Source organism: Salmo salar, chromosome ssa24 (assembly GCF_905237065.1).
Source record: "Salmo salar chromosome ssa24, Ssal_v3.1, whole genome shotgun sequence".
NCBI lineage: Eukaryota > Metazoa > Chordata > Actinopteri > Salmoniformes > Salmonidae > Salmo > Salmo salar.
In genome coordinates this window covers 18,727,304-18,751,456 of record NC_059465.1, presented here as the reverse complement: position 1 = coordinate 18,751,456, position 24,153 = coordinate 18,727,304, and the positions used below count along the sequence as shown (strand labels likewise).

At 44.2% G+C, this 24,153-nt stretch overlaps 2 protein-coding genes across 5 annotated transcripts in view; both read right to left on the bottom strand.

Moving 5' to 3' along the window:
* Positions 1-17,596, bottom strand: part of LOC106585622 (phosphatidylinositol transfer protein beta isoform) — a 48,793-nt gene extending 31,197 nt beyond the window's left edge. Inside the window, exons 1-2 of one of the 2 annotated variants that reach the window (XM_014172038.2) lie at positions 17,365-17,596; positions 12,463-12,493 (exon numbers count right to left, since the gene is read on the bottom strand). In XM_014172038.2, coding sequence (XP_014027513.2) covers positions 12,463-12,493; positions 17,365-17,525 — 192 coding nt within the window. In that variant the 5' untranslated portion in view covers positions 17,526-17,596. The remainder of the gene's footprint in view (positions 1-12,462; positions 12,494-17,364) is intronic. The other variant, XM_014172039.2, reaches the window with a different exon arrangement.
* Positions 17,597-18,197: 601 nt separating this feature from the next.
* The window catches only part of LOC106585320 (tetratricopeptide repeat protein 28), a 442,041-nt gene continuing 436,085 nt past the window's right edge, over positions 18,198-24,153 (bottom strand). For 2 of the 3 annotated variants that reach the window (XM_045706963.1, XM_045706965.1), the window contains 7 exons: positions 24,002-24,126; positions 23,701-23,932; positions 22,866-22,942; positions 21,895-21,918; positions 20,896-21,025; positions 20,649-20,756; positions 18,198-20,539 (listed from right to left, as the gene is read on the bottom strand). In XM_045706963.1, coding sequence (XP_045562919.1) covers positions 18,936-20,539; positions 20,649-20,756; positions 20,896-21,025; positions 21,895-21,918; positions 22,866-22,942; positions 23,701-23,932; positions 24,002-24,126 — 2,300 coding nt within the window. In that variant the 3' untranslated portion in view covers positions 18,198-18,935. The remainder of the gene's footprint in view (positions 20,540-20,648; positions 20,757-20,895; positions 21,026-21,894; positions 21,919-22,865; positions 22,943-23,700; positions 23,933-24,001; positions 24,127-24,153) is intronic. The other variant, XM_045706964.1, reaches the window with a different exon arrangement.

Below are 24,153 nucleotides of genomic sequence, written 5' to 3'. Positions count from 1 at the left end.
CAATGGGATTGAGATCTGGGCTCTTCGCTGGCCATGTCAGAACACTGACATTCCTGTCTTGCAGGAAATCATGCACAGAACGAGCAGTATGGCTGGTGGCATTGTCATGCGGGAGGGTCATGTCAGGATGAGCCTGCAGGAAGGGTACCACATGAGGGAGGAGGATGTCTTCCCTGTAATGCACAGCAGGTTGAGCTTGTTGTCATTGCAGGCAGTCTGATGATGCTGTGACCCACCGCCCTAGGCCATGACGCACCCTCCACCACCAAAATCGATCCCGCTCCAGAGTACAGGCCTCGGTGTAACGCTCATTCCTTTGACGATAAACACAAATCCGACCATCACCCCTGGTGAGAAAAACATGCGACTCGTCAGTGAAGAGCACTTTTTGCCAGTCCTGTCTTGGTCCAGCGATGGTAGGTTTGTGCCCATAGGTGACGTTGTTGCCGGTGATATCTGGTGAAGACCTGCCTTACAACAGGCCTACAAGCCCTCAGTCCAGCCTCTCTCAGCCTATTGCGGACAGTCTGAGCACTGATGGAGGGATTGTGCGTTCCTGGTGTAACTCGGACAGTTGTTGTTGCATCCTGTACCTGTCCAGCAGCTGTGATGTTAGGCTGTACCGATCCTGTGCAGGTGTTATTACACGTGGCCTGCCACAGCTCTACAGGACAGACAGCTGATCGTCCTCGCCATCTTAGGCATCTCACAGTACAGACATTGCAATTTATTGCCCTGGCCACATCTGCAGTCCTCATGCCTCCTTGCAGCATGCCTAAGACATGTTCACACAGATGAGCAGGGACCCTGGGCATCTTTATTTTGGTGTTTTTCAGAGTTAGTAGAAATGCCTCTTTAGTGTCCTATGTATTCATAACTCTGACCTTAATTGCCTACCGTCTGTAAGCTGTTAGTGTCTTAATGACCATTCCACAGGTGCATGTTCATTACTTGTTTATGGTTCATTGAACAAGCATGGGGAACAGTGTTTAAACCCTTTACAAAGAAGATCTGTGCAGTTAAGAAAAAAAAGTAAATCTTCACTAAAATACACACACAAAAAATGACAGTAGCGAGGCTTTATAGAGGGACACCGGTACCAAGTCAATGTGCGGGTCACCGGTTAGTCAAGGTAATATTTACACGTAGGTAGAGGTAAAGTGACTACGCATGGATAATAAACAGTAGCAGCAGCGTGAAAATGGGGGATGGGGACAATGCAAATAGTCCAGGCAGTCATGACAGTCTATGACTAGGGTGCCTGGAGTCTGACAATTTGACACTGCCTGGTATAGAGGTCCTGGATGGCAGGAAGGTTGGCCCCAGTGATGTACTGGGCTGTTCGCACTACCCTCTGTAGCGCCTTGCGGTTGGAGGCCGAGCAGTTGCCATACCAGGCAGTGATGCAACCAGTCAGGATGCTCGCGATGGTGCAGCTGTAGAACCTTTTGAGGATCTGAGGACCCATGCCAAATAGGACCCATGCCAAATCTTTTCAGTCTCCTGAGGGGGAATAGGCGTTGTCGTGCCCTCTTCACGACTGTATTGGTGTGTTTAGACCATGTTAGTTTGTTGGTGATGTGGACACCAAGGAACTTGAAGCTCCCGACCCGCTCCACCACAGCCCCGTCGATAAGAATGGGGGCGTGCTCGGTCCTCCTTTTCCTGTAGTCCACAATCATCTCCTTTGTCTTGATCACGTTGAGGGAGAGGTTGTCATCCTGGCACCACACAGCCGGGTCTCTGACCGCCTCCCTATAGGCGGTCTCATTGTTGTCGTCATCAGGCCTACCACTGTTGTGTGGTTGGCAAACTTAATGGTGTTGGAGTCGTGATTGGCCATGCAGTGATGGGTGAACAGGGAGTACAGGAGGGGACTGAGCACGCACCCCTGAGGGGCCCCAGTGTTGAGGATCAGCGTGGCAGATGTGTTGTTACCTACCCTTACCACCTAGGGGTGGCCCGTCAGGAAGTCCAGTATAAAGTTGCAGAGGGAAGTGTTTAGTCCCAGGGTCCTTAGCTTAGTGACAAGCTTTGAGGGCACTACGGTGTTGAATGCTGAGCTGTAGTCAATGAATAGCATTCTCACGTAGGTGTTCCTTTGTCCAGGTGGGAAAGGGCAGTGTGGAATGCAATAGAGATTGCATCATCTGTGGATCTGTTGGAGCAGGAAAGCTATTTGAGTGGGTCTAGGGTTTCTGGGATAATGGTGTTGATGTGAGCCATGACCAGCCGTCAAAGCACTTCATGGCTACCTTGGTGTTCTTGGGCACAGGGACTATGGAGGTCTGTTTGAAACAGGTTGGTATTACAAACTCGGTCATGGACAGGTTGAAAATGTCAGTGAAGACACTTGCCAGTTGGTCAGTGCATGCTCAGAGAACACATCCTGGTAATCCGTCTGGCCCTGCAGCGTTGTGAATGTTGACCTGTTCATAGGTCTTGCTCACATCGGCTACTGAGAACGTAATCATACAGTATGCATGCTTCAGTGTTGCTTGCCTCGAAGCGAGCATAGAAGTTACTTAGCTCATCTGGTAGGCTCATGTCACTGGGCAGCTCGCGGCTGTGCGAGCTGCCCAGTAGTCTGTAACAGCCTGCAAGCCCTGCAACATCCGACGAGCGTCAGAGCCGGTGTAGTACGATTCAATCTTAGTCCTGTATTGAAGGTTTTGCCTGTTTGATGGTTCGTCGGAGGGCATAGAGGGATTTCTTGTAAGCGTCTGGGTTAGAGTCCCACTCCTTGAAAGCGGCAGCTCTACTCTTCAGCTCAGTGCGGATGTTGCCTGTAATCCATGGCTTCTGATTGAGGTACACTACCGGTCAAAAGCTTTAGAACACCTACTCATTCAAGGGTGTTACTTTATTTCTACATTGTAGAATAATGATGAAGACATCAAAACTATGAAGTAACACATATTGCCTTGATGACAGCTTTGTACACTCTTGGCATTCTCTCAACCAGCATCACCTGGAATGCTTTTTCAACAGCCTTGAAGGAGTTCCCATATATGCTGAGCACTTGTTGGCTGCTTTTCCTTCACTCTTGATCCAACTCATCTCAATTGGGTTGACGTTGGGGGATTGTGGAGGCCAGGTCATCTGATGCAGCACTCCGTCACTCTCCTTGGTCAAATAGCCCTTATACAGCCTGGAGGTATGTTGGGTCATTGTCCTGGTGAAAAACAAATTATACTCCCACTAAGCGCAAACCAGATGGGATGGCGTATCGCTGCATAATGCTGTGGTAGCCATGCTGATTAAGTGTACCTTGAATTCTAAATAAATCACTGACAGTGTCACCAGAAAAGCACCATCACACCTCCATGCTTTACGGTGGAAAATACACATGCAGAGATAATCTGTTCACTCACACCGTGTCTCAAAGACATGGCGGTTGGAACCAATAATCTCCAATTTGGACTCCAGACCAAAAGGACAGATTTCCACTGGTCTAATGTCCATTGCTTGTGTTTCTTGGCCCAACCAAGTCTCTTTTTATTATTGGTGTCCTTTAGTAGTGGTTTCATAGCAGCAATTTGACCATGAAGGCCTGATTCACACAGTCTCCTCTGAACAGCTGATGTTGAGATGCTTCGGAGTTCAAGTAACAGACATTTATTTGTGCTGCAATTTCTGAGGCTGGTAACTAATGAACTTCTCCGCAGCAGAGGTAACGCTAGGTGATCCTTTCCTATGGCGGTCCTCATGAGAGCCAATTTTATCATAGCACTTGATGGTTTTTGCGACTGCACTTCAAGAAACTTAATAACATGGACTTGGTCTTTTACCAAAATAGGGCTATCTTCTGTATACCCCACCTTGTCAATACACAGCTGATTGGCTCAAATGCATTAAGGAAAGACATTCCACAAATTAACAAGGCACACTTGTTAATTGAAATGCATTCCAGGTGACTACCTCATGAAGCTGGTTGAGATAATTCCAAGAGTGTGCAAAGCTGTCATCAAGTCAAAGGGTAGCTATTTAAAGAATCTCAAATATAAAATAGTTTGATTTGTTTAACCTGTTAGGGCTAGGGGGCAGTATTTGCACGGCCGGATAAAAAAAAACGTACCCGATTTAATCTGGTTATTACTACTGCCCAGAAACTAGAATATGCATATAATTATTGGCTTTGGATAGAAAACACCCTAAAGTTTCTAAAACTGTTTGAATGGTGTCTGTGAGTATAACAGAACTCATATGGCAGTCAAAACCCTGAGACAAATCCTGACAGGAAACTGAAATCTGATGTGTGGATATCACTTCAAACATTTGCCATTGAAACACACAGTGGCTTGCGATTCATTTAGCACTTCCTAAAGCTTCCACTAGATGTCCCCAGTCTTTACAGTGTTTTGAGCCTGCTACCATCAAAATTGACTGAAAGAGAGGATGTTTACCTTGGTCACAGGAAATGGGCCATTACCATTGTGACGTCGGCGCCCATGGTTACTCTCCCTTTTCGAAACGTTTTGAAAGACAATGCAACCATCCCAATGGAATATTATTGAAGCCCTGGTTGAAAAAGCCCCTAAAGATTTATGTTATACAACGTTTGACATGTTCGAACGAACTTAAATATATTTTTTTTGCTCATTCCTGACGACAAGTCAGACGCACACGGTACATTTTCACTAGCCTTCGGAGTGCGCTAACGCTATTGGGACATAAATTAATAACTTTTTTGAACAAAACTACATTTGTTATGGACCTGGAATTCCTAGAAGTGCCTTCTGATAAAGATAATTAAAGGTAAGGGATTATTTACAATAGTATTTTTGATGGTTGATCGTTCCAAGATGGCTCAAAACATGTATAGCCTAGACTATTTTTCTGGGCATACCACGTCGTTTATTGCAAAGTGTGATTTCCCAGTAAAGTTATTTTTAAATCTGGCAAAGAGATGGCATTCAAGACATGTTAATCTATAAGTCTTTGACTGACAATATTACATTTTAACAATGTTTTCGAATAGTAATTTTGTAAATTATAGCGCTAATAAACCGGAAGCATTTGAGGCAAAAGATTTTCTGAACGTCATGCTCCGATGTAAAATGCTGTTTTTATATATAAATATGAACTTTATCGAAAAAAAAATGCATGTGTTGTGTAACATGATGTCCTTGGAGTGTCATCTGATGAAGGTTGTCAAAGGTTAGTGCTGCATTTAGCTGCGTTTTGGGTATTTGTGATGCATGCTAGTTGCTTTGAAAATGGCTGTGTGATTATTTCTGGCTGGGTACTCTGCTGACATAATCTAATGTTTTGCTTTTGCTGTAAAGCCTTTTTGAAATCGGACAACGTGGTTCGATTCAGGAGAGGCATCTATAAAACGGAGTAAAATAGTCATATGTTTGAGAAATTGAAGTTATAGCATTTATGAGGTTTTGCATTTAGCATGACGCGATTCCACTGGCTGTTGATTAGGGTGGGACGCAAGCGTCCCACTGGCCCAGAGAGGTTAACACTTTTTTGGTTAGTACATGATTCCATGTGTGTTATTTCATAGTTGATAACTATTTTCTACATTGTAGAATAACTAAAAATAAAGAAAAACCCTTGAATGAGGTGGTGTTCTAAAACTTTTGACCGGTAGTGTATGTACCTGTTGGGACGATATCGTCGATGCACTTATTGATGAAGCCAGTGACTTGTGCTGTACTCCTCAATGCCATCGGAAGAATCCCGGAACATATTCCAGTCTGATAGCAAAACAGTGCTGTAGCTTAGCATTTGCATCATCTGACCACTTCCTTATTGAGCGAGTCACTGGTACTTCCTTCCTGCTTGCTTTAGTTTTTGCTTGTAAGCAGGAATCAGGAGGATAGAGTTATGGTCAGATTTGCCAAATGGAGGGCGAGGGAGAGCTTTGTACACGTCTGTGTGTGGAGTAAAGGTGGTCTAGAGTTTTTTTCCCCCCCTCTGATTGTACATTTAACATGCTGGTAGAAATTAGATAAAACGGATTTAAGTTTCCCTGCATTAAAGTTTCCGGCCACTAGGAGCACCGCCTCTGGATGAGCATTTTCTTGTTTGCTTATGGCCGTATACAGCTCGTCGAGTGCCGTCTTAGTGCCAGCATCAGTTTGTGGTGGTAAATAGACCACCACAAAGCGCTACAGCTGATCATGAGATCATCAGGTGAGCAAAATCTTGAGACTTCCTTAATTAGGTTTTGTGCACCAGCTGTTATTTACAAATAGGCACAGCCGCCCCTTGTCTTACCGGAAGCAGCTTTTCCATCTTGCCGATGGACCGAAAACCCTGCCAGCTGTACAGTGGCTTGTGAAAGTATTCACAACCTTGGCATTTTCCTTATTTTGTTGCCTTACAACCTGGAATTAAAATGGATTTCTTGGGGGTTTGTATTAGAGGTTGACCGATTAGAATTTTAACACTGATACCGATTGAAGGACCAAAAAAAAGCCAATGCATAAAAATAATAATATATATATATATATAAATAAAAAAGATCGGCATGTATGTATGCATGTATGTATGTATGTATGTATACAATACTGAATTAACACTTATTTTAACTTAATATAATACATAAATAAAATGTAGTCTCAAATAAATAATGAAACATGTTCAATTTGGTTTCAATAATGCAAAAACACAGTATTGGAGAAGAAAGTAAAAGTGCAATATGTGCCATGTAAAAAAGCTAACGTTTAAGTGCCTTGCTCAGAACATATGAAAGCTGGTGGTTCCTTTTAACATGAGTCTTCAATATTCACAGTTAAGAAGTTTTAGGTTGTAGTTATTAGGACTATTTCTCTCTATACCATTTGTATTTCATATACCTTTGACTATTCTTATAGGCACTTTAGTATTGTCAGCATAATCTCGGGAGTTGATAGGCTTGAAGTCATAAATAGCGCTGTGCATCCCAGCATTGCTAAGAGCTGCTGTTTGAATGAATGCTTAACAGCCTGCTACTGCCCACCACCCCTCAGTCAGACTGCTCTATTAATTCATATACACAGAAATACGAGCCTTTGGTCATCAATATGGTCAAATCGGGAAACTATCATTTCGAAAACAAAACGTTTATTCTTTCAGTGAAATACGGAACCATTGCATATTTTATCGAACGGGTGGCAACCCTAAGTCTAAATATTGCTGTTACATTGCACAAGCTTCAATGTTGTCATAATTATGTACAATTCTGGCAAATTAGTTCGTAACGAGCCAGGCAGCCCAAACTTCTGCATATACCCTGACTCTGCTTGCACTGAACGCAAGAGAATTGACAATTTCCCTAGTTAATATTGCCTGCCAACATTAATTTATTTTAACTACATATGCAGGTTTAAAAAAAATATACACTTGTGTACTGATTTTAAGAAAGGCATTGATGTTTATGGTTAGGTACATTATTGCAACGATTGTGCTTTTTTTCGCGAATGTGCTTTTGTTAAATAATCAACTTGAAGTAGGCTGTGAGTTGATAAATGATTGATTATATGCAACGCAGGACAAGCTAGTTAACCTAGTAGTATCATCAACCATGTGTAGTTAACTAGTGATTATGGGAAGACTTTTTTTTATAAAGTTTAATGCTAGCTAGCAACTTACCTTGTCTCCTAGCTGCACTCGCATAACAGCTAGTCAGCCTGCCACGCAGTCTCCTCAAGGATTGCAATGTAATCGGCGTCCAGAAAGGCCGATTACCAATTGTTATGAAAATCTTGAAATTCCCCGTAATTAAAAAATATATATATATATATAAACAATAAATAAATCGGCCATGCTGATTAAAATCGGTCAATCTCTAGTTTGTATTTGATTTACACAACATGCCTATCACTTCGACGATGCAAAATATTTTGTGAAAAAACAAGATAAGACAAAAAACAATATTATGCACGCTCAAGTTGTCAATGCTTTGTACTGTAGAGCCACCTTTTGCAGCAATTACAGCTGCAAGCCTCTTGAGGTGTCTCTATAAGCTTGGCACATCTAGCCACTAGGATTTTTGCCCATTCTTCAAGGCAAAACTGCACTAGCTCCTTCAAGTTGGATGGTTCCCCTGGTGTACAGCAATCTTTAAGTCATACTACAGATCTGGGCTTTAACTAGGCTATTCCAAGACATTTAAATCTTTCCCCTTAAACCACTTGAGTGTTGCTTTAGCAGTATGCTTAGGGTCATTGTCCTGATGGAAGGTGAACCTCTGTCTTCCAGAGATTTGAGAGACTGGGACAAACAGGTTTCCCCTCCCTCATTTTTCCTGTATTTAGCATCCATCATTCCTTAAATTCTGACCAGTTTCACAGTCCCTGCCAATGAAAAACATCCCCACAGCATGATGCTGCCACCACGCTTCACTGTGGGGATGGTGTTCGGGGTGATGAGAAGTGTTGGGTTTGCGCCAGACATAACATTTTCCTTGATGGCCAAAAATTTGTAATTTAGTCTCATCTGACCAGAGTACCTTCTTCCATATGTTTGGGGAGTCTCCGACATGCTTTTTGGCAAACACCAAATGTGTTTGCTTATTTTTTTCTTTAAGCAATGTTTTTTTTTCTTCTGGCCACTCTTCCATAAAGCCCAGCTCTGTGGAGTGTATGGCTTAAAGTGGTCCTATGGACAGATACTCCAATCTCCACTGTGGAGCTTTGCAGCTCCTTCAGGGTTATCTCTGGCCTCTTTGTTGCCTCTGATTATTGCCCTCCTTGCCTGGTCCGTGAGTTTGTGGGCGGCCCTCTCTTGGCAGGTTTGTTGTGGTACCATATTCTTTCCATTTTTTAATAATGGATTTAATGGTGCGCTGTGGGATGTTCAAAGTTTCTAATAATTTTTTATAACCCAACCCTGATTTGTACTTCTCCACAACTTTGTCCCTGACCTGTTTGGAGAGCTGCTTGGTCTTCATGGTGCCGCTTGCTTGGTGGTGCCCCTTGCTTAGTGGTGTTGCACTCTGGGGCCTTTCATATATATATGACACTTAGTTAAATAAAGTCCACCTGTGTGCAATGTAATTATGTGACTTCCGAAGGTAATTGGTTGCACCAGATCTTATTTAGGGGCTTCATAGCCAAGGGGGTGAATTCATATACACGCACCACTTTTCCGTTTTAAATTTTTTAAAACAAGTTATTTTCATTTCACTTCACCAATTTGGACTATTTTGTGTATGTCCATTACATGAAATCCAAATCACAGATTAACGCAATAAAATAGGAAAAAACGCCAAGGGGGAATGAATACTTTTGCAAGGCACTGTATGTTATCCATGTCGCCGTTCAGCCACGACTCAGTGAAACGTAAGATATTACAGCTTTTAATGTGCCGTTGGTAGGATAGTCGCGATCGGAGCTCATCCATTTTGTTATCCAATGATTGCACGTTGGCTAATAGGACTGATGGTAGAGGGGGATTACTCAGTCGCCGTTGGATCCTTACACCCCGACCTACGTCCCCGATATCTCCGTCTCTTCTTCATGCGAATAACGGAGATTTGGGCCTTTTAGGGTGTCTGAAGTAAATCCTCCGCATCCGACTCGTTAAAGAAAAAAATCTAAGTAATCGCTGTCCTGATATCCAGAAGATCTTTTCGGTCATAAGAGACAGGGGCAGAAACATTATGTACAAAATAAGTTACAAATAACGCAAAACACACAATAGCACAATTGGTTAGGAGCCCGTAAAACAGCAGCCATCTCTTCCGGCGCCATAACTCGATCATCCTGATTCAAGCAAAAACTCAAACAGGTGACGCACTCAATACAGAAGTGGTTTGATGAAGCGGATGCTAAGCTACAAGACTGCTTGTCTAGCACAGACTGGAATATGTTCCGGGATTCAGCCAATGGCATTGAGTATAATACCAGATCAGTCACCGGCTTCATTAATAAGTGCATCGACGACAACGTCCCCACAGTGACCAGAAGCCATGGATTACAGGCAACATCCGTACTGAGGTAAAAGGCAAGAGCTCCCACTTTCAAGGAGTGGGACACTAATACAGATAAGAAATCCCACTATGCACTCCGACGAATCATCAAACAAGTAAAGCATTAAAAAAAGGTCTTACTCATGAGGTCACAGGGCCAGATTACCAGGACACGTACAGGACGCATACTCAGAGCATGCGCTAACCAGCAGGCAAGTGTCTTCTCTGATATTTTCAGCCTCGCCCTGACCCAGTCTGTAATACCTACATGTTTCAAGCAGACCACCATAGTCCCTGTGCCCAAGAACGCCAAGGTAACCTGCCTAAATGACTACTGCCCCGTAGCACTCACATTTCTAGCCATGAAATGCTTTGAAAAGCTGGTCAGGGCTCACGCCATGTCTGGGACCAAAAGGTCCTTAACAGCTTCTACCGCCAATCCACATGACTGCTGAACAGTTCATCAAATGGCTCCCTAAACTATTTGCACTGATCCCATTATTCTTTTTTATGGTTTTTGTTGCACTGACTCTTTTGCACAGGCTAAATGTACACTCACTAGACTCGAACCACACACATGCTGCTGCTACTACTCTCTATTTATCATCTATGCATAGTCACTTTATTCCCACGTACAGTTGAAGTCAGAAGTTTACATACACCTTAGCCAAATACATTTAAACTCAGTTTCACAATTACTGACATTTAATCCTAGTAAAAATTCCCTATCTTAGGTCAGTCAGGAACACCACTTTATTTTAAGAACGTGAAATGTCAGAATAATAGAGAGAATGATGTATTTAAGCTTTTACTTCTTTCATCACATTCCCAGTGGGTCAGACGTTTACATACACTCAATTGGTATTTGGTAGCATTGCCTTTAAATTGTTTAACTTGGGTCAAACGTTTTGGGTAGCCTTCCACAAGCGTCCCACAATAAGTTGAGTGAATTTTGGCCCATTCCTCCTGACAGAGCTGGTGTAACGGAGTCAGGTTTGTAGGCCACCTTACTTGCACACGCTTTTTCAGTTCTGCCCACAAATGTTCTTTAGGATTGAGGTCAGGGCTTTCTGATGGCCACTCCAATACCCTGACTTTGTTGTCCTTAAGCCATTTTGCCACAACTTTGGATGTATGCTTGGGGTCATTGTCCATTTGGAAGACCCATTTGCGACCAAGCTTTAACTTCCTGACTGATGTCTTGAGATGTTGCTTCAATATATCCACAATTTTCTTTCCTCATGATGGCATCTATTTTGTGAAGTGCACCAGTCCCTCCTGCAGCAAAGCACCCCCACAACATGATGCTGCCACCCCGTGCTTCACGGTTGGGATGGTGTTCTTCAGCTTGCAAGCCTCCCCCTTTTTCCTCCAAACATAACAATGGTCATTATGGCCAAACAGTTCTATTTTTGTGTCATCAGACCAGAGGACATTTCTCCAAAAGGTACGATCTTTGTCCCCATGTGCAGTTGCAAACCGTAGTCTGGCTTTTTTCTGGCGGTTTTGGAGCAGTGGCTTCTTCCTTGCCGAGTGGCCTTTCAGGTTTTGTCAATATAGGTCTCGTTTTGCTGTGAATATAGATACTTTTGTACCGGTTTCCTCCAGCATCTTCACAAGGTCCTTTGCTGTTGTTCTGGGATTGATTTGCACTTGTGGCGCCAAAGTACGTTCATCTCTAGGAGACAGAACGCGTCTCCTTCCTGAGCGGTATGATGGCTGCATGGTCCCATGGTGTTTATACTTGCGTACTATTGTTTGTACAGACGAACGTGGTACCTTCAGGCGTTTGGAAATCGCTCCCAAGGATGAACCAGACTTGGAGGTCTGCAATTTTTTTTGCTGAGGTCTTGGCTGATTTCTTTTGATTTTCCCATGATGTCAAGCAAAGAGGCACTGGGTTTGAAGGTAGGCCTTGATATACAGCCACAGGTACACCTCTAATTGATTCAAATGATGTCAATTAGCCTATCAGAAGCTTCTAAAGCCATGACATCATTTTCTGGAATTTCCCAAGCTGTTTGAAGGCACAGTTAACTTAGTGTATGTAAACTTCTGACCCACTGGAATTGTGATACAGTAAACTATAAGTGAAATAATCTGTCTGTAAACAATTGTTGGAAAAATTACTTGTGTCATGCACAAAGTAGATGTCCTAACCGACTTGCCAAAACTATAGTTTGTTCACAAGAAATTTGTGGAGTGGTTGAAAAGAGTTTTAATGACTCCAACCTAAGTGCATGTAAACTTCTGACTTCAACTGTACATATTACCTCAACTAATCCATACCCCTACACATTGACACGGTACCGACTTTATATAGCTTTGTTATTGTTTTAATATTTTTCCATGTCTTTATTTAGCATATTTTTAAAACTCTGCATTGTTGGTTAAGGAGTCGTAAGTAAGATCTACATCGGTTGTATTCGGTGCATGTGACAAATCAAATTTGATTAAAAAATTTTTTAAAAAAGCGAAGAGGTCTGAATAGTAGGCTAATTCCATAGAAGGATTAGTATGACAGAATGCTAAATAATAACAGTGAACGTACTCACCTCCTCCACTGTACAGGGTAAGACCACACGGCTGAGAGAGAGAGAGAGAATGGTTTAATAACTGACACTGGCCATCATAATCACATCTAGGCCCAACAAATAAACAGGATAGTTCCAACAGGTTTACAATGCACATGTGTTCTCTAGCCTAGTGGAATTCAGAATTGGTTGCCGATCTGAGAAATAGATTTGACTTGAGGCATCCCCCCCCCCCCCTTCACAAGTCAGAGACATGATACCCTTGCTTTCCAGACTAAATCAATTTGTTCATAGCAGCTATAATCACTCTCACTTTATGCAAGGCCATTGCCTCATGACTTCCTGACTGCAGAAGCCCCCGTCAGCCTGTTTGATGGTGGCAGCAGGGGGCTCAACTTCACGATGAGAGATTCTCATAGGGCACATGAGCAATTTCCTCAGTGCACAGGAACAGAAAATGAGTCCAGGTCACACATGGAGTCACATTATGGAAGAGGTCAGAGAGAGAGAAAGGCTGGGGGATAAGACAATGAATGAGAGCCAAAAGAGAAGAGGCCAAATAGTGACAGCCTGAGGATAGAAAAGGCCTGAACAGTGAAGGAGAGACCAGTGGGGACTGACCAGTGTCACTAAAGTGAACAATGTGGGGTCCAACAATGGGAACCAGAGAGACTGCCCAACAACTAGTGGAACCTCTGAAGATGTGGTGTGCCCACACAAACATGACATCATAGCAGTGGTGCGCCAGCCAATGACCACTAATGCTGTGTTCATAACAACTGGGAAACACTTGAGTTACTTGTAAACTGGGAGAAACGAGTTGTGTGCGATCTCAACAATTTCAAAGCACGTGAACCCCAATTGGCTAATGGCAAGCAAAGCATCGTCAACCATAAACTAGAAGTACAGTCATCCTGCTCACAAACAAAGTGTTATAAAAGCCTTATAGATCAATTATAAAAACAATGTTTTGTTGTTGCATTCAACTGCAGAAAATGCTGTTTGAGGGAGTTCCCACACTTACAAGTTGGAGGGGCGTTAATTAAAGTGGATTTTTCCCAGTCGTATGCTGGTATTTACACATTTAAAAGATGTTATGAACGCAGCATAAAACCACATAGGGGAATAGCATATTGGGAAGGGAATGCAGAAACAGTTATCTGTAAGCAACTAACTTATTTCCTCCTCTCTTTTCCACCCACTATAAATAAGTCCCACCCACTTTAAGAGGATGGGTGGTGCATAAATTGGGGAAGTAAGTCTATTCCATCCACATGTAGGCCTACTGTAATCAGGAAGCCCTTTCTGTTGATCCATGGTTAATCTTCAACATAAAACCACCAATGAGTTATGATCATTTACCAAACAGGGCTGTGTTACACACTGTATAATAATACAATGACTGTAGCCTTGAAAGCAGTACGCTAACAATTAAAGCATAGCATAACCAGTGGCCACATAACAACAGAGACCGTTTAACCATAGACCCAGGCAAGGATGCTTTTCAGTTAGGAAGATGACTGCTGTAAGTGCCATAATGTCACATTCTAAAACCTGGAAAGCTGACAGATCTTACAAGTTGTGTGTGAGGCTGAGCAACAGGCTAGCCTGAGACTTCCAGCCCTGTGTCACACACTAAGTCATGTTGGGAATGGATGGGCACCTAACATGTATTTGATCTTTGTGTTTCTAACTTTCTCACTCATTATTTACAATTCATTCAAAACTATCCATAATCATGGTGCATCCAAATTAATGTAGAAGTGTTTAGAATCATTTTATTTACAATAAGTGACTCCAAAATGACACAATACATTATTTACCATTCATTTATATCTAAACACAACCAAAACAAACCTGATGTAATCAAATACTAAACTTTTGAATAGTTTAATACACATACACTGCTCTTTCCATATCATAGACTGACCAGGTGAAAGCTATTATCCCTTATTGATGTCACTTGTTAAATGCATTTCAAATCAGTGTAGACAAAGGGGAGGATAAAGGTTAGAGAACAATTTTAAGCCTTGAGACATGGATTGTGTATGTGCTTGTGTATGTGCCATTCAGAGGATTAATAGGCACGACAAATTATAAGTGCCATTGAAAGGGGTATGGTAGTAGGTACCAGGCACACCAGTTTGTGTCAAGAACTGCAACGCTTCTGAGTTTCACACGCAACAGTTTCCCGTGTGTATAAAGAATGGTTCACCACCCAAAGGACATCAAGTCAACTTGACACAACTGTGGGAAGCATTTGGAGTCAACATTGGCCAGCATCCCTGTGGAATGCTTTCAACACCTTGTAGAGTCCATGCCATGACAATTGAGCTGTTCTGAGGGCAACTCAATATTACAGGCAACTCTCAGTCGACCAAGTAGTTTTTTAGTTTTTTTTGTCGGGGACATCCCTAAACCACTGATTACAAAAAAGCCTAGACATAAGCCTAGTTTTTATGTTCAAGTCATAGTGATAGCCTAAGCAGCCTAGTACAAGTTTAGTAGGCCTTCATAAAAGGCAGGGCATAGCTGCAATGGCAATGGATCTCTTTAAGTTAAATAATCGTCTTCCTGAATCAGACTGGGTTAGACCTACTGATTGTTGAGACTGGGACCCATCAGCACCCCACTTGACAGTGCAGAATGTCTGATGCACTCATCATTTCTCTGACAAGCAGATTTTTCCTTGGTCAGCAGTATGGTCAAAGTTCATGAATCACCTGCCTGACAGGAAGACTTCATCAGGTGTCATCTCAAGGTTTACAAAGTTGGCAAGCCTGTCTAAACACACACACCTGGGAATTAGTGTTTAACAAGATAGTAGAGTTTTACAGAGAGTGGAGCGGACGTTATGTACTGCCTAGAAAGGGTGCCTCATCTATGCGGGACACATTTAACGTGGCTACCATCCGTGTGACTTGGGTTTGTGGTACGCGTGCACTGCAGGAAGGGGAGGACCATCCTACTCAGTGAATTTGATTAGCCTTTTTAGATAAAACTATGCTAAATATATTCACAGGTCACCAAATACCCGATTAAAACAGACTGTTTTCCAATGAAGGTCTACAGTAGCCTCAACAGCACTCTGTAGGGTAGCACCATGGTGTAGCCGGAGGACCGCTACTTTCCATCCTCCTCTGGGTACATCGACTTCAATACAAAACCTAGGAGGTTCATGGTTCTCACCCCCTTTCATAGACTTAAACAGTAATTCTGACAACGTCTTCCAACCCAGAGCTCCTGCAGCATGAACTGACATGTTGACCACCCAATCAAAGGAGAGAATGAATCTAGTACTGCAAGCATAAGCTACAGCTAGATAGCACTGTATAAAATGTGGTGAATAGTTGACTCAAAAGAGAATAGTTGAACAGTTTTGATCAAATTAATTTCTTAAGCAGCAGAGAGAGAGCTATATTATAGGTATGTTTTTTTACTTTCACGCAGCTAACTAATGCAGCTAGCTAATTTAGCCTACTCAGACACCCAGTTCAAACAGAGAGGAATGCTATTTAAGTTAGCTAAGGCTATGCAACACTGGAATTCTTCCAAGTCAAGGTAAGCTTTTGATTTTATGAATTTATTGCCACTGGGACCCGTCAGCATAACTACTAAACTTCTTGTTGTACACCACGAGTCAAACTCATTGCACTGTACTCGATTGATGAAATAAGGTCACTAATTAGTAAGGAACTCCCCTCACCTGGTTGTCCAGGTCTTAATTGAAAGGAAAAACCCAAAACACTAGGCCCTCCATAGAATGAGTTTGACACTCCCTGCTGTACAGCGTGATAGTAACAGGTTTACTAACACGTTAGTTCTAGTAGCTATGTTGGTAGCTAATATGGTGACAACGATGTAGGCTGTGTGTAGCGGTTATAGTATAAAGGTTTGGCTTTGAATGGCTTTTTCATCTGCTCAGACAGCTGTTGTGTTGTGCACTGAAGTCCACAATCGAGGGGGAAAATTGAGAGTGCATAGATACGAGAAGGAATTATACAATGAGCAAAGGGGTGAAGCGGTTTGTATGTGGCTGCTATGAAAGTGAACTGTGTGCGTGGGTGATCAGGGATGTGTTCATTCCAATGATTTTGTTAACTTATTAAACTGAAGCAAACAGAACAGGGATAAACTTACCTGAATGTGTCCAATAGAAACTATTTGCAACTGTTTTGACTAATGACTACACCCTAGATCTGCTAGATGCAGGTAAGTGTGTAAGGTGGTATTGAATGTGTTACTGTCGTTCCCCTTGATTACTCCAACTTGTCTCTCGACCTGTGCAACTACTTTATATAATTTCCTTCGTAGGTTAAGTTGTAACAACCTCATGTGATGGATAAAGGGAAAATGTGAGTATCATGTAGTAGGTTAAACCTGTCGATGGTTACATTGAGCTGGGTAAATGGAATATGATTGACAGTCATCCAATATGCTGCAATAGAAATAAGGCCATACTCCCTAATCTTAAACAGCACCGACAGTCCCTGGTGCACTGCCTCTTGGGTAGGCAGTATCCCTCCCTTCCGCTAACTAACGTTAGCTTAGTTAGCTAGCTACCTACCAAGTTATCGACAGCAAGTTACAAAAACGTAAACCGTTAAAACTACATATCTTACATTGTTCGCAAAAAAAAGTTTACCCTCTCGATACTAGATATCTATGTTCCATATTGTTGTAGTTTGCTCTCCAGATAAGTCGGCTAGCATCTGCTGACTCGCTGTCACCCCACTTACCGGTAGGCCAAACCTGAAACAAGTCTGAACAATTCCCACCCTAACAAACACATGCGTTCTGAGACATATCTGCAAAGTTTTAATTTGGCTAACAACCAAATGAAGAATCGCAGTACTCGAAAATATGGTATATTATCGCACACATTAAAGTAATATCAATAAAATATAGAAAAATATGACTTACTATTCCTTGATGAGAACCATCGTAGTTTTTTGGCTGTGGCTACGTATTACCGCTGATGTCATGTGCCTTTCTTTATGAACAACTCTCTTATTCCGCCCCTTACCGTCTGTGATTGGTGAGTGGCGATACTTCTTTAAGTGGGGGTGAATAACTTCTGTCATGACAAAAATCTAGGTCAATATTTACTAGTGAAAATGATCTTTCATATGTGCAGGATTTTGCAAGATTCCCCCTGTCTGTTTTTCATTGATAACACAAACTATTCAACCACACCCATAAAATTGACCCAGGTTTAGACAATAAATCAATGTCTTCTTCTTCTTTCTATTTAGAGGGCACACAAGTCTTTTAGATTAAAGAGTTAGTTTGACTACACAAATGTATTGTATCTCTGTATGTAAAGTATCACCAGTGGTCGACTTGTTCATCCCTATGGTAATCTTGTTAGCTTTATTTGTGGTAGGCATGTAGACAGGTAAGATTAGTCATAGATTAAGTGTGTGATTACACAGTGTGTCCCATAAATCAGATTTAAAAGAGAACAGGGCCGTATTCATAAAGCGTCTCAGAGTAGCAGTGCCAATCTAGGATCCGTTTTGCTTTTAGATCTTAATGAATAAGATTACATGGAGAGGGAGGACCTGATGCTAGATCAGCACACCTACTCTGAGACACATTGTGAATATGGGGCAAGGCCCAGGTGTCATTGCACTGACCACAGTGAACAGTGTATAATTGTGGCCACAAGATTTTTCCACCCTCATTCATTAATGCAGTGATACAGCATTTTCATCAGCATTCTAAATCTTTAACGCAATAAAATAAGGCAAAAATACAAGAAAGCAAACATGATTTTTATTGAAACAGTTATACTGATAAATGACAGAGATGGTTGTCATGAAGTTTCCATGTTTAATAAAAAAAAAAATCATGGGCTAAAAAGTCATACATGGTACTTAACATTGAATAGTAAGAGAATCCATGCTTCAGAGCAGACACTCAATTCACAAAGAAATCAGGCAAAATGCCAGTTTCCATTTCAATAAAAATATTACATCTTTTTTTTTTTTACTTTATCCATCTTTACATGGAACAGTTTTGTTCACTTTTTTAATAATATAAAAACGCTTAGTACTGATTGTGAAACACTGGATTTAATTTACAAAATAATATTAATAATAACAATAACAAATAATAATAACAATAATCATTCGATTTAAACAAAAATAGAATGGAGGAGACCAGCTGGAGCGGTTTCATCTTGGCCCACACAAATACAAATTTTTGGGGAGGAAATACCGATTGGCATTGAAGTCTACCTGACACACATACACACAAACACAGTATCAGGTCTTTGAGTCTTTCTCATTGCCATTTACAGTGTTATGGGCACAACGACGAGACACTCTCTAAGCATTCATGAGCCTCTGAGGGATCACTCTCATTGGCTGATCAAATCCTTTTCATTGTCAATAAAGTTCGATGGGCTAATAGTGACCCTCCAGAAAATGCCCTACTCCCCCAGTACACAGGATAGCAAAATACAGGCAATTGGACCATTTTAAAGTGTCTCAGCATTTGGAGGAGGGGAAAAACCTGCCAGGGGAGAGGAACTTGTATCCATTGCCAGCAGGTAGTCTGATCGAGCGAGCACCAGGGCTGCTGCTAGTGGAAATAGTGGGCGAGGGGGTCATCTTTCTGGGGTTGTGTCCGTTGGAGGGGTTCTTGCTGCCCCTGTCCAGCGAGTGCAGCCCCAGCTCCCGCAGCTCCAGGCTGTCTTGGGCGTCGCTGGGGGAGCAGTGTCGTGGGGAGAGGTTCAGAAGGCTCAGCACATCTCTCTTGGCAGAGACCAGGGATCCTGGGGCGCCACGGAGAGCACGGACTGGACCCAGATGTTGCTGTTGTTGCTGGGCCGCTGCATTGGCCCAGAATGTCTTCAGGTTGTGGATGGCCACAACCTTCTCATCAATTACTCCCCGTCTGAGGCGGTCCAGGTCTGGGGCATCGGCAGGGCTGGAGCAGGCAGAGCCCGTGGAGGAGTAGGAGAGAGCTGGAGATGGGGCACTGCCAGCTGGGGACTGGTGGCCAGAGCTGGGGGACACGTTACTGGGAGAGCGGGAGATGTGCCCACTATAGGGGGAGCTAGGGTATTTTAGCTTGAACTGGGCATGGCTGTCCAGGGTGGGGGAGGGGTGACTGCTATCCTTTAGGGAGGTCTCCGAGGCTGCAGGGCTGTTGTAACCAGAGCTGATCTTCTGCAGAGAGGAAGAGCGGGACGGAGGTTTGGGTCGTGGGGAGGACTGGGCGCGGACACTGGCGCTGCTACTGGGACGGCTGAAGGCGCTGGTCTCTGAGGAGCGGAAGGCAGAGCTCCGGGCTGTGGCTCCAGCTGCAGCCCCCTCAACCCGCTGTAGACTCCCCACCGCCCGCAGGTGGCTCTGGGTCTCCTCCAGGATCTTCTGGGCCAGCTCTTGGGGATCCAGAGGGACAGTCTTCTCTTCCTGGGATTTGACGGTGCTGTCTGTCTCGGTGCTGGACTGGTCCGACTCACCTGTGTCTGAGCTGCTCACCTTGCCTGGCACCTTCTGGAAGGGAGAGTTGGGGCTGGGAACCAGGCTGGTCTTGACAGGGGAGGTGGGGGTGCTGACACTGCCTCGTGACGACACAGACACCTGGTAACCCCGCCCAGTGCCTGAGCTGGACCCCCCAACAACACCCCTGCCCCCGCGGTGGAGGTGGCGCTGACCATGACCCAGAGGTAGAGGCAGGGAGTCACAGTGGCTTCCCAGAGGCTCACTGCTGATGATGGAGAAGCCTTCATACTCCTCGTCATCTCCCCGGCCCCCTCCTGCTGCTGCAACCGCCCCGTGAGGAGAGGAGCGACTGCGGGGAACGTGTGGGTGTTTGTGGGCAGAGAAGTGTGCTGTGGCCCCACCACGCTGTCGATGGCCCAGGAAGTCACACTCTGACTTGGACGCAAAGCTCATGGTGGAGGCCACGGAGCTCAGGCTGTAGACGGAGATGGCATCTGAGGCCAGATTGTCCAGGCAGGGTGGGGAGAAGGGTGGGTTGGGGTAGCCCAGCGGTAGGGGGTTGGAGACAGACTGGGCCGAGGCCAGGGACTCTAGGGAGGACGAGCTGTCCAGGCTGAGACGCTTTGGCAGCTCTGTGGAGTCTGGGATAGAGAGGAGGGGAAAGAGCGGGACGGAATTGTAAGGGTATACATGAACCTATTATGTATCAATCAACTTTAATCACTGTGTATCTATAAATACGATACTTACCAAATAGTGCCAGTAGGGACTGGAGGGCAAAGTGCATGGTGCGGCGGTTGGCTTGCTTCCCCGTCTTCAGTACCACCTCCTCCTGCCCCACCTCACACAGGTCGAACCCTGCACACACACAGGACAGTTACTCTACCAGCCTAGCACACATACAGCTGACTTGTTGTGTTTCACTCTACTCCTACTACTGACAAATTAGGAAGTTATATTCAGTTGGATATTGCTTTTATAGATATCAATATCTCACCTAGTGCAGCCAGGAATTCATGGCACCCTGGCAGTCTCCAGAGCTGCACACTGATGGACACCTGGATGGGCAGCAGAGAGAAGTCCTGCTCCTTCTCCCCTGTCTGCAGCTGGACCAGCACCTGGTGGAGCTGAAGGGACAGAGGAGGATGGAAATACAGGAGGTTAGACAGGAATAAAGGAAGCTAAATATACCTTTAACTGGTTCATACCACTTTTTAAGAACCTGAGTTGTGGATATCCTTTTTTAAAGCAATGATTTAGAACAAAACTGACAAATGTGTGATGGTTGTGCTCAAGCCAACTGTTTTCCTCCATTCACCAGTGTCCTAAAAGGACTTCCACCACGCCCATCTTTGTTGTGGCAGGGGAAATGTAGTTTCTGGCAGGCTTAGTAACTCTGCATCTGCCCTTTGACCCTGTGTGGAGTTGATCCTTGTTCCCAGAGGATTGGCTCTGTAGCCCAGCAGGACTACAGTGCCTTTACTGTGGGGCATGGATCAGTGGCTCAGGGTGGTTTAGATTAGGAGGGAACCACCTGTACCCTCCAGGCCACACACACTCTCACTGTTTAGGGATTATTCATCCTGGAACAGAGACACCTTTGTTCATTAACACGCCTTCTTAACCTTTTCTTTTCTATTCATGGTCAATGTTTTTTTTTGTTTGCATCCCTCTGACTACCGGCCCATAAACATCAGTGTGACCTTGACTGACCCAGGGTTGCAAACCCAAGAACATTCACAATACTGCAGAGTCCAGCAGTGGATTGTTGTCCCTGCTGCAGCACGCATTAAACTGGGGTCTCCTAGAGGTTTACCTCAGTAACTGGACCAGCATGAGATATGAGAATGTGCTAAAAGAACAGAGTGCTTCAACTTCACATGCAGTTGATCTACTGCTCAATGAAACAGCTGATGCAAGAGGGTGGTGCCATGTGGTTTAAAGCAGCGGTGAAAAGGAGAGGGGTGCAGGAGAGGGGAGGTCACAGCACACTTACCATTCCCACCATATTTTTAACAGCCTTCAGACCGCGGGTTTAGAGACAGGGGCAGGAGAGAGAGAATATGCTTTTAGTTGCATGCATACAGGACAGGCCATTCACAAAGAGCAGAGAAGACCAGGTCCAATGGGAACACCAAAAGCACACAGGGAAACAGAAAAACACCACTGTTGGGTTGTGTGTCATACATTACACACATACTACAGAAAACCATTGAATCACCATGCATAGTTGCCTATGCAGTGTGATGTCAGGAATACCTCATGTATCATACATACTTGGAGTGTTTTCAAATGTTATGGTCACCACCAATGTGGAAACAAAACCTCAAATCACTTTCTGGCTACCGTATTATTAATGTAGACATGGGTAACCCTCAGTGGGAGTGACAGGGTTAACTCTCTGGCATCGTGAGGAAGACAACTCAGACTCAGAGATGGCGGTGGTGGAGACCCTACTGGGGCTGCTGGGTTGCAGCATGCAGATTAAAGAGCGGGATTTGCAGGCGGCCCGTGCGTCACGGTCTAACTGACCCATGTAACAGGGTTAACTGATTATATAATGATGCTTTGTTCTGCCTTCAGCCTTTATGGTCCAAGTGGTTAAGTATGTCCCCAGTGGTTCTGATGATTTCCTTCATAATACACAATGTCTATCTACCTCTTTGGAGTTAAATACTAGACTCCAGTGGTGAGCAGTGGTGCTGTGGTGCTGTGGTGCTGTGATGCTGTGGTGCTGGGGTGCTGGGGTGCTGGGGTGCTGGGGTGCTGTGGTGCTGTGATGCTGGGGTGCTGTGGTGCTGGGGTGCTGTGGTGCTGTGGTGCTGGGGTGCTGGGGTGCTGTGGTGCTGTGGGGAGCAGTAGCGCTGTGGTGCTGTGGTGAGCAGTAGCGCTGTGGTGCTGTGGTGCTGGGGTGCTGTGGGGAGCAGTAGCGCTGTGGTGCTGTGGTGCTGTGGTGCTGGGGCCTACCCGGTTGATGAGCTGCTCGCCTGCCTCAGAGGCGGTGATGAGTTTACACAGGGCTTGGAGAGCTGGGGGCGGTAGACCTGGGAGACAAGATCAAAGCAGATGGTTCATTATTCATACAAGCTGCATTTAATATACCCTACGTTCAGTAGAAGAGGATAAACAGGTTATACTATCTGTGTGTTGGTAAAGAACTGCTTGATAAGCAGTATTGTAACTTTTGATATTCAATAGTAGGCCTACACTGAACCAGTATCTCTGCATTAGAGACCTCTCTAATACCCAGAAAGCTTACATTAAACTCCCATTCCCATTCATGCAAAATACATTAGTTTATCATCAAATATGGAGTTTTGTTGAGCAACTGTCTTCATTTACTCCCGTTACGGCCAGTATGTACTTCCAAAAAAGGTCTGTTTTACAAGCTACTGAAAAAAACGTATATTCTGCACCACCAATGTATTCAGCTGCTGTAGACCTGAGTGATTTACATTGGAGGTGCAGAATAGGAGTTTGTTTCAGTTGCTTGTACATTTTTATTTAGATATATTTTGGAAGTACATACTGGCCGTAACAGGAGTAAATGAAGACAGTTGCTCAACAAAACTCCATATTTGGTGATAAACTAATGTATTTTGACATAACGCTTGCAGAGCTGCTGAATGGGAGTTTGAATCTGAGCTTTGTGGTATAGAGAGGTCTCTAACACACAGATACTGGTTCAGCCTTCACATATAACATTCTGAGAGATGTAGGCTTGGTTGTTTTCATGGAGCTGTTCTCCATCTTACTGTACTACCTCCAGTTCCATGTCCTCCTGCCAAGGCCCAGTGCCTACCAAGTATTGACTGCAGGGTGGTGCTACACTGCTGCAGCCTGTCTCCAGGGTCTGCTGTGGGGAAGAAGACAGCAGCAGGGATGCCGGTGCCAGCCGAGTCCAGGCGGAAGCCCACAGCGGTCAGCAGGGCATGCCAGCCTGGGACGCCCCCCACCTTGTTCTCCACACTCTGCTGGGACGTGTACATGGAGTTACGCTGGCCGTTCTGAATCCTCTGGAGAGACTTCTCCACCTGGGGACAGAGGGATTTAGAGTAGTGTGTGTGTGTGTGTGTGTGTATATATATGTGTTTGACCCTCACCAGGTGCAGTAAGACTCGCAGAGCATCCCGTGCTCTCTCTGGATACTGTAGGATCTCTGCTAGAGCCTGGCCAATCAGGGACGAGGGGCTGTTTAGCTTGACATCATTACCAATCAGCATGTAACCTGGACAAACACACCCACAAGATCAAT